The sequence below is a fragment of the Mus caroli genome, unplaced genomic scaffold (assembly GCF_978045245.1).
Source record: "Mus caroli unplaced genomic scaffold, Mus_caroli_1 scaffold_14, whole genome shotgun sequence".
In the NCBI taxonomy this organism is placed as follows: domain Eukaryota; kingdom Metazoa; phylum Chordata; class Mammalia; order Rodentia; family Muridae; genus Mus; species Mus caroli.
In genome coordinates, this window is record NW_028227269.1 from 1,699,848 (window position 1) to 1,714,051 (window position 14,204).

At 38.3% G+C, this 14,204-nt stretch overlaps 1 protein-coding gene across 3 annotated transcripts in view; it reads left to right on the forward strand.

The window, feature by feature from the left end:
* Itsn2 (intersectin 2) overlaps positions 1 to 14,204 on the forward strand; it is a 122,570-nt gene that overhangs the window by 19,063 nt on the left and 89,303 nt on the right. For all 3 annotated transcript variants that reach the window (XM_085830183.1, XM_085830182.1, XM_085830184.1), the window contains exons 2-3: positions 3,439 to 3,498; positions 13,873 to 13,965. In XM_085830183.1, coding sequence (XP_085686309.1) covers positions 3,468 to 3,498; positions 13,873 to 13,965 — 124 coding nt within the window. In that variant the 5' untranslated portion in view covers positions 3,439 to 3,467. The remainder of the gene's footprint in view (positions 1 to 3,438; positions 3,499 to 13,872; positions 13,966 to 14,204) is intronic.

A 14,204-nucleotide genomic window follows, 5' to 3' on the forward strand; every position in this document is an offset into this window, starting at 1 on the left:
AATTACAGCTGAGGCTTCACCTTCTCCAATGGCCTTCCCTGGCCTCTCACAGTGCTAAGCCTCAGCTTCTCTCCATGATCCCTTCATTCCTTCACAAGCAGTACCACCTGAATGACTCTTACACATTACCAAGTCCAGCTGCAGCATGAGGTACAACCTTGGGTATCTCTGGAACACAGCTTCTTTGTGCTCCCAGAAAACAATTTCCAGAAGATTTCACCTCAATGATGTTGGTCTCTTCTTAATCACCGCTAATTCCTTAGCTCCAGCTAACCAGCATAAATTTACCCAGTAGTTCCTTCCATTCTTAACTCTAGAGCCAGAGACACATGGCTGAAGCTGCCGAGTTCTGCTGCTTACAGGAACTAGAACATGATCCCCTTGTATTATTACATTATCACTAGCTTTATGTTTTCTAAATCCTTCACTGCCTAAGCTTGGCTATCCTGGTTCTTGCTCTGTAGATTGACCTTGAATGTAGAGATCAGCATGCTTGTCTCATGGGATTAAAGGTGTGTACCACCATGCCTGGATCTAATTTAGCTGGGTAGGATCTTGCCCCAAGGTCCCACTCCCTTAATCTTTATCGCCTAGAACACAAAATTTTGCTCCATTTCACTTCCTGGTACTCCTTTAATACTCAAACCATATATTTTATATTTTCCCTTTCTAAGCTTGCTATGCTTGTTCAAACTTTTCTTCATAAGACTTAACCAGAGAACAAAGTCTCTGCTGGGCTTTTTTGAAACTTCTTTTGTCAATGCAATTAATCCAAGTCTCTTCACCTTAGCCTCAGGCAAACTTTTCAGACAAGGGCAAAAAGTAGCCACATTCTTCACCAAAATACCACAAAACCAGTCTTTATGCCACATTCTGAAATTCTTCTCCTTTGAAATCTCTTGGGCCAGGTCAACACAGTTCAAATTACTCCCAGCAACAAAGTCTTCCATATTCCTACTAGGATGACCCATTAAGCCCCATTTAAAGCATTCCACTGCTTTCCAAATCCAAAGTCCCAAAATCCACATTCTTTCAAATAAAAGCATGGTCAGGCCTATCACAGCAATACCCCACTCCTGGTACCAACTTCTGTATTAGTCAGGGTTCTCTAGAGTCACAGAACTTATGGGTAGTCTCTATATAGTAAAAGAATTTATTGATGACTTACAGTCGGCAGCCCAATTCCCAACAATGGTTCAGTCGCAGCTGTGAATGGAAGTCCAAGGATCTAGCAGTTACTCAGTCTCACACGGCAAGCAGGCGAAGGAGCAAGAGCTAGACTCCCTTCTTCCAATGTCCTTATATTGTCTCCAGCAGAAGGTGTAGCCCAGATTAAAGGTGTGTTCCACCACACCTTTAATCCCAGATGAAAGGTGTAGCCCAGATTAAATCTCCTTAAACTCGGAGATTTAATCTTCTGGAATCCATAGCCACTATGGCTCAAGATCTCCATACCAAGATCCAGATAAGGATCTCCAAGCCTCCAGATAAGGGTCACTGGTGAGCCAATTCTGGATTGTAGTTCATTCCAAATATAGTCAAGTTGACAACCAGGAATAGCCACTACAATGTATAAATGCTGCAATATGGTGCTTGCATGCATGAGTAGGTAAATTCTATGTACGAGGTAGAAAAGCCCAGGAGGCTTGCCCTCCCTGTCCATTATATTATTTCGTTATTTCCTAATTTTATTTCAGGATTATAACTCTGATAATTGAGTATCTACCACATGGCATTTTGTTATTCTCACAGAATACATGATACCCAGCTAAAAGTTCTAGACACATGGTTTGTACATTAGACCTTAACTGATTAAAGGCTTTCTGTCTATGGGATTCTATTCTCCATCAGTCTTTCTGTTATCTCAGCCATCATTGACAGTGTATTTATTGCTTTAGAGGTTACATAGTATATTATATAGAATGATTTAGATGACTACATAGTGGGCTATATATAATGCTTTGGACAAGCTTTCACCCATGTTTAAAAATTGTCTATTAGGTAAGTAGATAGGTTACTTTCAGACATACATCTTATTTTTCTTTTAAATTGCTATGGTTATTTACATGGAGGAAGTAAAATGTGTTTGTAGAACTGTTCTGTGTTTAAGGAAATTATTGTTGTAAGTAGTTGATGAGGCCTCCTTTTGTTACCTTTTCTATCTGGCTATGCCACCGTTTTTCTACCTCACATTCTATAATTCTGAGAGCCATTTTTTGTTCTTTTTATTACATAGTCACTCCTTTCAAGAGAATCCGGGAGTTCTGTTTCTTTTGAACCCTGTGTTCTTTCTCTAGCTCACTGCATCTCTTCCAGCTGTCTCTGTTCTAGAGCTGGTGCCAGGTCTTGTTTGCAGCTTGCCTTGCTTCGTATCCTTGCTTTTGTCTGTTCTTCATAATTGGCTGTCTTTCTTAAATGAAATGTATGTTCCTCTCTCTAAAACCCTTTAAAACACCTGTCTGCTACATTCGAGATTTATAACTAATCATAGCTATATAATTATAACTAATCCTTAGTCATCTTATAAGGCTCAACAGCATATGTTCTATAGGGGCGCCAGTTATCCTACCAGAGTTTGGTCATTTTCGCTCACCAACTCCAGTACTTGGAACAAATTTTGAATTTTGCATTTATATACAGTTAAATAATGCATGGGGGAGTTCTCAAAATGATACTTCACTCTCTCTGGATGGTTACAGAAAAGCACTCATTTACTGAATACAGACTATATGTCAGGCAGTGTATTGGAAGTATGGTAGACAAGGACTCTAAGACTTGAAAAAAGTGAAATAACTTTTCTGCAGTCACAGGAATAGAGCCGGGCAGATCTGTTATCTACAGGGAGCCTCCTCTTACTAGTGTACTTATTCAAACAAGCATGTATTTTAATAATTACGCTGGTTTTGATAATTATGTTTAAGCTCTGTGTGTCTCTGTGCTTTGCTATACACTCCACTCCTTTAAGATTATTTTTTAAAACCTATAGAGCTTAATTAAAAGACACTACTACATTTATTTTGGATATATTTCTTGCTGAGGATTTAAAATGTTATGGATTTTCATATTATTTTTGATATACTTACTTTATGCAGTTGATTTCCTTAAACCAGTTCTTGCCTAGTCATAACAGCTTTCTCTCTCTTGAATTTATTTCTGCAGAAATGTTGGTTAATGCCAAGGGTTTCTTCATTCTGCATTTGCTATTACATATAATGGTTCTCTTAAATGGCCTTGTACTGAAGGCAGCCCTGTTGCCAACAGAATCCCCTCCTCATCCCCAACTACGGATTCTGCTTGTTCAGCAGCAACAGGAACTCTGTGTTGTTTTCTTTGTTGAATGTGTGTGCTAAAGGTGACAGACAGTCCTACAGCTTAGAGTGTGCGCTAAACTGTGCTCAGCCTTTGCTGTGTGAATGGCACCGTGTTCTCATGTTGCAGATGGCTGAGAGCTGCAAGAAGTCAGGATCATGATGGCTCAGTTTCCCACAGCGATGAATGGTACGTAACTTTGTGCATGGCAGGGTGGGCTTTGTTGTGGTGGGAAGCCTATTGTTTGAAATATTTTGTAGATAAATTTGATGTTTTAAATATAAAACTTGGAAGTATTCTGATTGAAAACACAGAGCATTTTAGAGCATTACATGAATCTTCTTATTAATATTATGCAGTAAATTCCATGTTTTTGTTGAAGCATTTTTTGGTAGTATCTGGCATGTATGTTTCCCATCAAACAGGTGAGAGTAGCTTAAAGATATTCTGCTTAATGCATGAAACTGAAGGACAAAAAGCTGAGTGCCTTTAGGTAAATAATAAATGTATTTTAGTTGTACAGATGGTTGCAAATAGGTGAGGCCAACAAGATTCATTTAGTAATATAAACGTAAGATTAAATTTCTCTTTATGAATATTTATACTATTTAATGTTTATAATGTCTAATTATTTGATCCGACAACCTGCGTTTGACCTGGTAGAAGGAGAGAAGTGACTCCTATAAGTTGTTTTCTGCCTGTGCTCCTTCTAGTAAATAAATAAATGTTATATAAGACTGTGTAAGATTAAAATAAATATTGTTTTTATTGTAGAAATGGTGTAGAATTATAGAGATTTATAATACAGACACTTTTTAAATTAAATAATTATTATTTTTCCTTAATAAATGATATATAAGTTTAAGACAGCAATACTCTATCCAGGTTTGAGGATTTCTGGGCCTCATGAAAAAGCTTTTACTAAGCTTAGTTTACTTACAAACTTCAACATGTATATTAATGAGGTTTACAATTCAAAAAAACATACAAGTAGTATGATCTCATTCTTTCTTTCATTCCATAAATATTTATGTCTATTATGTAGCTCATTGCATTATAAATAAAAATCACTTGAAACAAATAAAATGTCCAATGACAAATATATATGCTTATGTGAATAAGGTGCAAATTATTAACTAGAAAGTGGTTTGTAGGCATAAAGATAATAATTTTTTAATAAACTTCTGAAAATTGGTAGCAGAGAGAATGTTATCTTTGTACTTAGCCTATTAAAAATAGTTAAGTAACTTGTGTATATCGAATTCATGTCCAATTCAACATTTAAAATGTTAATTAGCTGGGCAGTGTTGGTGCACGCCTTTAATCCCAGCACTTGGGAGGCAGAGGCAGGTGGATTTCTGAGTTCGAGGCCAGCCTGGTCTACAGAGTGAGTTCCAGGACAGCCAGGGCTATACAGAGAAACCTTGTCTCAAAAAAAAAAAAAAAAAAAAAAAAAAAAGAGTGTTATTGAAAGTCACATCCATGTATAATATAAAGCTTCAAAAGCAGTTTCTGCCCCTCCAGTTGTTGATGCTTGAGGCAATTGAGACTTAACCTGTTAGCATACTTAGATGCTGTAGTTTGTGTTAATGCTGGGACCTTTCATCTAATTTTGCCATGTCTATTTTATCATTCTGAGGTTAACTACAAACTTTGTAGGCTCAGTGTGACATCTGTCTAGCATAGTAGCCACACCATCTATTTCAGTTTAGATTTAAACTAATAAAAATTATGTAAATCCTGTTGCTGCAGTTCATGTGCTAAAAGCCACAGGTAAGTGAGGCTGCCTTATTGGACAGTGCAGATAAAGAATATTTATATCATGTCACATGGTTCTAGTAAACAAGATTTTTCTCCTTGTCGTTGGTGCTTCACTTCCTTTTTCCTTTTTCTTTTAACAAGACTAGAGTGTTGGTTGTCAGCGCCTTGTGTTTTTGCAACTGCAGCTCTGCTCCTAATCATTTGGACTGCAGAGCTGTCCTTCCAAAGCCTTCCGAATCACTCTGCTTTGCATTCTGCTTTTCAAAGACTGAATACATTTGCAGGTTGAGAGAACATGAGAGATAGGCCTTCAAGTGCTAGGCAAGGGGTCATTTCAGATACGTGTTGCTACTGGTTGATATTGCAATGTGATATAGCTTGTTTCAGCCTCAGAATTATGGGGTGCTGAAGACTGAAGAAGAGTTCTGAAATCCATCATAGTGACTTTATCCATAATCTAGTAAAGAGCGGAAGTGATACAGAATAAAGAAACAAAAACAAAACAAACAAACAAAAAACAGTAGCTTTAAGAATAACACCTCCCTCCCCTTTCCTTGGAGCTTTATTACTAGAGTTTTAGGGTGCAGTACTATTCCAACCATATGGCTAGGGAGCTGCTGAGCTAGGTGTTGAGTGTGTGCAGTCAGATACAGCACTGCACTGCACTGTACTTGAAAAAAACCAGGTTTTTATTTTATTTTTTATTGGATATTTTTTATCAATTTATTTTAAGTGTTATCCCTTTTCCCGGTCCCCCTCCCCCCAATCCCTATCCCATTCCCCCTTCCCCTGTTTCTGTGAGGATGTTCCCCTACCAACCCACCTACTCCTGATTCTCTGCCCTGGCATTCTCCTAATACTGGGGCATCCAGCCTTCACAGAACCAAGGGCCTCTCCTCCCATTGATGCCTGACAAGGTCATCCTCTGCTACATATGCAGCTGTAGCCATGGGTCCCTCCATGTGTACTCTTTGGTTGGTGGTTTAGTCCCTGGGAGCTTTGGGGGGTTTGGTTGATTGATATTGCAAACCCCTTCAGCTCCTTCAGTCCTTTCTCTAATTCTTCCATTGGGGACCCCATGCTCAGTCCAATGGTTGGCTGTGAGCATCTGCCTCTGTATTTGTCAGGCTCTGGCAGAGCCTCTCAGGAGACAGTTATATCAGGCTCCTGTCAAAACCTGGGTTTTATAAGTGAAGTTCCCACAACTTAGACTACAGGTTGGTTTAGAACAGTATAACTAGGGCTGGCGAAATGGCTCAGTGGGTAAGAGCACTGACTGTTCTTCTGAAGGTCCTGAGTTCAAGTCTCATCAACCACATAGTGGCTGACAACCACCTGTAATGAGATCTAACTCCCTCTTCTGGTGTGTCTGAAGACAGCTACAATGTACTTAGTTATAATAATAAATAAATCTTAAAAAAAAGAACAGTATAACTATGTTATTTTAGAGATTTAAATTAGTGTTAGACCAGTATACATTATTTATCTTAAGTGTTATTTGTTTAAATTTGTTTTAAATATTATTTTAAATTGGAGACAAATATCAATGCAGACTATTTATAATATTTAGTTGTTTTTATTGTATATAAACATAGCATGTTTGGATTATTTACATTTAGAATTGTAATATTGATGTGGTACCTAGCTGTGTTCTTTATTTATGTTTGTATATGTGTAGCTATGTATGTGTAGCTACACGTGCAAACAGGGATGATAGGCATTACTGACTAGTTGAGCCTTTATAATTGCCAACTTTCCATTTTCCTTGGTTTTGTGAGTGTGCTTAAGACAGCCACTAGCAAGAAGAGAATGAGGGACAGAGATTCTTCTGAAAGTCCATCCTCACTTTAGTGAGCAATTGGGGGTTAAATATGTAGTGAGAATTTTGGTTTCTTTAAAAATCACAGAAATAAGGAATGTACTTTAATCCCAGGAGTAGAGACACGGAACTGCTTTGGACTGCCTGCAGCAGCTGACTATGATTTGCCTTGTGCTCTAGTAGGAGTGTGATTTTGCCAAGTGCAGATAGTTTCTGTGATTGCGTTACATTTGGAATCCTGGGAACTTCTCAGAGGGTATATAAATGCTAGGGCCCTAGAGGAGCGGTTGGGTTGTTGGTTGGTTGCTGTTGGTAGCAGCTTCTTAAAGTAGTCATGTTCAAAGAGGAAACAACAAGAATTAAATACTCTAATAGCAAAGATCAAATTTGCCCCAAGGAACTTGATGTCCCTAGTCAACAAGAAGTACTCTAACAATAATACCTCCCCCTTTCTTACCCTTGACTTTATGTCAGGATCTCTTTCTTCTATATCTTCTATATCTTTTTTCTCTCCCACCTAGTGTTAGGAGGTTGAAAGGGTAGAAGAAACGGTGTGAAAGAAAGAAGAGGTAGGAAAAGACAGTTCCAGAAACAGAATTTGATTATTAGACAATGGAGAGGTCATTATCTTTTAGTGGAAATATTGGCTACCAACCTCCCCCCGCACCCCGCCTCTCGCCACCTTGTTATACTGTCTTTCCATAAAGCTTACAAAACCAGACTAAGATAGGGAAGTTTTCTCCACTTCAGGTGAGGAATACCAAATAACTCTTTTGAAAGATTCTTTTACTGCTACACTATAAGTAAGAAAGTTAGAATTGGATCTTGTATCCTGGGTCTCTCAGAGACCAGTCCATGCAGGAGAGCATGTGGGTCGCAGAAGCAACAGAGCTTCTTGGACAGGGTCCCTTCAGGCCTTTATCTTCAGCCAGGAGGCAGAGCTGAGCTCCAGACCTCTGTGCACCTTCCCTGCCAGAGGAAAGCTTGCCTGTAGAGAGTGCTCTGACCACTGGGAATCAGGAGAGAGTTGGACTCCCAGGAGTGCTGACAGAGGCTAACAGAATCACAGGAGGAACAAGCTCCAGCCAGAGACAGCTAGAACATCTAATACCAGAGTGTATCAGATGGCGAAAGGCAAATGTAAGAATCTTACTAACAGAAACCACATGATCATCTCATTAGATGCTGAGAATTATGCTGAAAAAGCATTTGACAAAATCCAACACCCATTCATGGTAAATGTCTTGAAAAGATCAGGATTTCAAAGCCTACACCTAAACATAATAAAAGCAATCTACAGCAAACCAGTAGCCAACATCAAACTAAATGGAGAGAAGCTGGAAGCAATCCCACTAAAATCAGGGATTAGACAAGGCTGTCCACTTTCTCCCTACCTACCCAAAGTCCTAGTCAGAGCAATTAGACAACAAAAGGAGATCAAGGGATACAAGTTGGAAAGGAAGAAGTCAAAATATCACTATTTGCAGATGATATGATAATATATATAAGTGACCCTAAAAATTCCACCAGAGAACTCCTAAACCTGATAAACAGCTTCAGTGCAGTAGCTGGATATAAAATTAACTCAAACAAATCAGTGGCCTTTCTCTACACAAAGGATAAACAACACCCTTCATAATAGGTCACAAATAATATAAAATACCTTGGTGTGACTCTAACTAAGGAAGTGAAAGATCTGAATGATAAGAACTTCAAGTCTCTGAAGAAAGAAATCAAAGATCTCAGAAGATGGAAAGATCTCCCATGCTCATGGATTGGCAGGATTAATATAGTAAAAATGGCTATCTTGCCGAAAGCAATCTACAGATTCAATGCAATTCCCACCAAAATTCCAACTCAATTCTTCACCCAGTTAGAAAGGGCAATCAGCAGATTCATCTGGAATAACAAAAAACCTAGGATAGCAAAAACTCTTCTCAAGGATAAAAGAACCTCTGGTGGAATCACCATTCCTGACCTCAAGCTGTACTACAGAGCAATTGTGATAAAAACTGCATGGTACTGATACAGTGACAGACAGGTAGATCAATGGAATAGACTTGAAGACCCAGAAATGAACCCACACACCTATGGTCACTTGATCTTTGATAAAGGAGCTAAAACCATCCAGTGAAAAAAAAGACTGCATTTTCAACAAATGGTGCTGGCTCAACTGGCAGTTATCATGTAGAAGAATGTGAATTGATCCATTCTCATCTCCTTGTACAAAGCTCAAGTCTAAGTGGATCAAAGACCTCCACATAAAACCAGAGACACTGAAATTTATAGAGGAGAAAATGAGGAAAAGTCTCAAAGATATGGGCACTGGGGGAAAATTCCTGAACAGAACAGCAATGGCTTGTGCTGTAAAATTGAGAATGGACAAATGGACCTCATAAAATTGCAAAGCTTCTGTAAAGCAAAAGATACTGTCAATAAGATAAAAAGGCCACCAATAGATTGGGAAAGGATCTTTACCAATCCTAAATCAGATAGGGAACTAATATCCACTATATACAAAGAACTCAAGAAGCTGGACTCCAAGAAATCAAATAACCCTATTAAAAATGTGGTACAGAGCCAAACAAAGAATTCTCAACTGAGGAATACCAAATGGCTGAGAAGCACCTGAAAAAATGTTCAATATCCTTAATCAACAGGGAAATTCAAATCAAAACAACCCTGAGATTCCACCTCACTCCAGTCAGAACGGCTAAGATCAAAAATTCAGGTGACAGCAGATGCTGGTGAGGACTCCATTGCTGGTGGGATTCCAAGCTGATACAACCACTCTGGAAATCAGTCTGGTGGTTCCTCAGAAAATTGGACATAGTACTACCGGGAGATCCAGCAATTCCTCTTCTGGGCATATATCCAGAAGATGTTCCAACTTGTAATAAAGATACATGCTCCACTATGTTCATAGCAGCCTTATTTATAATAGCCAGAAACTGGAAAGAACCCAGATGTTTCTCAACAGAGGAATGGATACAGAAAATGTGGTACATTTACACAATGGAATACTACTCAGCTATTAAAAACAATGAATTTTGGTCCTGGCATTCCCCTGTACTAAGGCCTATAAAGTTTGCAAGACCAATGGGCCTCTCTTTCCACTGATGGCTGACTAGGCCATCTTCTGATAAATTGGGGGACTTTTGGGGTAGCATTGGAAATGTAAATGAAGAAAATACCTAATTAAAATAAAAAAAGGAAAAAAAAGAAAAGGGGAAAAAGACTAATAAACTTAAGGATGAATAGAAAAAAAAACAATGAATTTATGAAATTCTTATGCAAATGGATGGATCTGGAAGATATCATCCTGACTGAGGCAACCCAATCACAAAAGAACTCACATGATATGCACTAACTGATAAGCAGATATTAGTCCAGAATACCCAAGATACAATTTGCAAAACAGGTGAAACTCAAGAAGAAGGAAGACCAAAGTGTGAATACTTCGTTCCTCCTTAGAATGGGGAACAAAATAACCATGGAAAGTGTTACAAAGTTTGGAGCTGAGACAGAAGGAAGGACCATCCAGAGACTGCCCCACCCGAAGATCCATCCCATAAACAACCACCTAACCCAGGCACTAATGCATATGCCAGCAAGATTTTGCTGACAGGACCCTGATATAGCTATCTCTTGTGAGGCTATGCCAGTGCCTGGCAAATACAGAAGTGGATGCTCACAGTCATCTATTGGATGGAACACAGGGCCCCCAATGGAGGAGCTAGAGAAAGTACCCAAGGAGCTAAAGGGGTCTGCAACCCTATAGGAGAAACAACAATATGAACTAACCAGTACCCCCAGAGCTCATGTCTCTAGCTGCATATGTAGCAGAGGATGGCCTAGTTGGCCATCAATGGGATGAGAGGCCCTTGGTCTTGCGAAGATTATATGCCCTAGTATAGGGGAATGCCAGGGCCAGGAAGTGCGAGTGGGTGGGTTAGGGAGCAGGGCCGGGGGAGTGTATTGGGAACTTTCAGGATAGCATTTGAAAAGTAAATGAAGAAAATATCTAATAAAAAAAATTGAAAAAAAGGAAAGAATTGTATCAACTATTTAAAAATTGGCTTTGAATCACTGAATTATTTCTGAATTTTTTTATTTTGAAGTTATCTCATTGCCAGAAAATTCTTGGTATATTAATTAAATTTTAAAGTGGTTCTTTGTTTCGAAAGTTATTTGAACATGATTTAAGTTACTTTGTGTCCTAACTTATTGAGCATTTCTATTTACACATAATGTTAATAATAATAAAAGTGACTGTTGCTTGTGATTTTCTAGGTGGTGGAGTCTTAAATATTAAGACTCTGAACACTTTTAAAAGGGGTTCATGGATTCATTTTTGTTTCCCTTGCATGTTTATTGAATGAGTGAATATGCAGTGGTCATGATCACTGCTTGGAGTCATAAAGAATTAAACAAATATTAATAGGCTTGTTGAGGTGCTACTCTGAAGACAAGTCCCCAAGAAGAGTCGAAAAGATAATGTATATAAAAGAACACTATAGCCAGGCATGATGGTGCACACCTTTCATCTCAGGCAGAGACATGTGGATCTCTGCTGAGTTTGATGCTGTGTGGTTTATATAGGAAGTTCCAGGCCAACCAGGGCTACACAGTGAAACCATTTTTTTGTCCATTTTTAATTATTTTTTTAGGTTACCATACAAAGTAATGATGTTTTTAAAAATGGAATTTTCATACATGTATTTCATTACCCTTTGTTTTGTCATTCTCAAGCCATTATTTTATTGTAGGCATATTGTTTATTCTATATGGTCTTTGAGGTGGCATTCCCAGGCTACATACAGAGTTAGCTTCTACGGTGCAGAGAGCTTGAACATCTTGTACATGTATGCTGGAGATGATATAGTTTAGGGAGTTCAGGCTACCCCAGTTCTAACCTCATTTCCCGTATGGTCAAAGTTTTGTTTTGTTTTTCCTCGTGCCAGGGACCCAACCCATGACTTTGTGTTTGTTAAGCCACACACTACCACTGAGTTAATCCTCAACTGCCCAAGTTCTAATCTCAGCTCTGCTACTTACTGTATTATCTTAAGCCAGTTACTTTTCCACCACTGCTTTTAGTTTCCTTCGCCATAATAGTCTCCTAGTTTATTGCATGGCCCTGGGGTTAAGGAGGCAGCACATGAGTACCTGACATCATCGGGCTCACAGCTGTTTTCATTCCTGTTGTCATTTTCATCTTTTTAATCAACATTTTCCCAAAGTCATACATAGTAAATAAGTTCCAATACACATGGTTGTCCTGCTCACCACAGGACTTCTTACAGATTTTTACGGAATTTTCATGAATACATGATTATATGTTGTTCTTAGCCATTCCTCCCCACACACTGGTCGTTCCACTATGTACCTGGTTTATCTCTATAATCTTAATAGGTGAAAGATGATGGCTAATGTTATTTTATTGTAGGTATATTCTTTATTGCATGGATAATATGCTCAGTCTCTCGATAAGAAGCTGATAAGACAAGGACAGTTTTATTGCACATTTGTTTATATCAGAAGTGTATGGTTTAGCTATTTTAGATCTTTAGTTTGTCAACATATCTGTTTATTTTTAACTTTAACTTTTAAAACTTTTTATAGTTTTTTTTTTTTTAATTCAGTCACTTGGGCTAAGGAAAAGTGTTTTATCAAATTAGTTTTAACATCTGAAATTTAAGTAGGCCTTTTCAGTGATAAATGTTTTTTGAAAATTACCTTTCTAATACCGATTTTTTACTCAGTGTGGACAGCAGACATATATGAGTTTATATGTCTAAATACCTATGGTTCCTTGTTGAGAGACGTTGAGTAAACCAAAAGAGTAGGCAGAGTGCGGTATAGATGAGTCCTACCCAAGGTGATTGATAAAGCTTCCCAAGGGTTCCTTCAGAAAGCTGCTCCTGATTCAGTGTGAAAGGCAGGTCGCATCCCTGACCTGGGTAGTAAGGCACTCTTTATTTTTTCCCCCTTGTTCCTTCTTTTATTGATTCAGACATCTATTCAGAAATCATTTTTAAATGTTTGCTCTTTTCTGGGTACTCAGCTGGTTCCTGGAATAGAAAGGACTCCAAGTCGGGTAGTGCAGAAGGACATCAGACAGCATCTTCTTAAGTGCTCTGCAGAAGTGTGACCTGTATCTTGAGAATCTAGAAGAGGAAGCAATTATTGTCATTTAGATACCAGGGTCCTCTGGATGGAAGTGACATCTGCCCTGACCTTGGGAGATAAACCTTGAAAGGAAGGGTCCGGGTTAAGCTTGGTGGTAGACATCTTACCTAGTGCAGAGTGGCCTTATCTATCCCCAGTGGTGAAGGAAAAAGAAAAATGCCCCTTTGCAGCAAATTCAGACTAGTTATTCCCTGCTACTTTCTGTACTCACACTGGTACCTTAGCTGGTTTACCAAGAGAGGCTTTGGTTTACTTAGAGCATCTTGCATATCCCAGCCTCTCAAACCACATCCTTTTTGTGTGAGATAAATGCTCTTATACCACCTTGGCACATGGCAAGATGCTAAAGCTTCCAGCCTCTGCTTAGGTCTTAATCTTTCTTGTTATTTCACTTCACTTCTGATTTTTGAACTTAGAATTCCACATCTTTTGCCATGCTTCTGCTTGGGTCCTTCACAGTTAACACAGTAGATGGTGGTCCTTTCTAGGTATTTCTTTGAGAATGCGAATGATACTGTAATCTTTTTATTGCCAGTATTTACCTCATCCTTGTGAGTGGTGTACAGTGATTATTCAATAGATGTTAACTGAGCAGATGACTGGAAAGCCTTAGGGTTGCTGTATGTAGTTAATAGAATTCTACTTCATGTCCTTCAGTCATTAAATAGTCTCATCAAATGAATGTTTACCGCTCATGTTTACAAGTTAAAATTTTGTGTTCTTGTGGATGACATAGTTTGAGCAGGGTCATGTACCTCCTATAATATCTTGGCCTTTCATATATGTTTTAGGAGGGCCAAATATGTGGGCTATTACATCTGAAGAGCGTACTAAGCATGATAAACAGTTTGATAACCTCAAACCTTCAGGAGGTTACATAACAGGTTTGTATTTAATCTTTGTTATATTATTTATTATAAATATGTACCTGTTTATATATCTTAGAGTTAAGTTTAATAACTGCTATCAAAATTGTATTAAGTAATAAAATTCATATCTACCAAAACTCTAGAATTTAAAGAAACTTTATTTTTCCTGCAACTGTCTTAATTTGTTGATTCATTTTGGCATGTGGGAGTTTTTTTCTTAAATACTAAGTGGTGGTCCAGAATCCATTTTATTA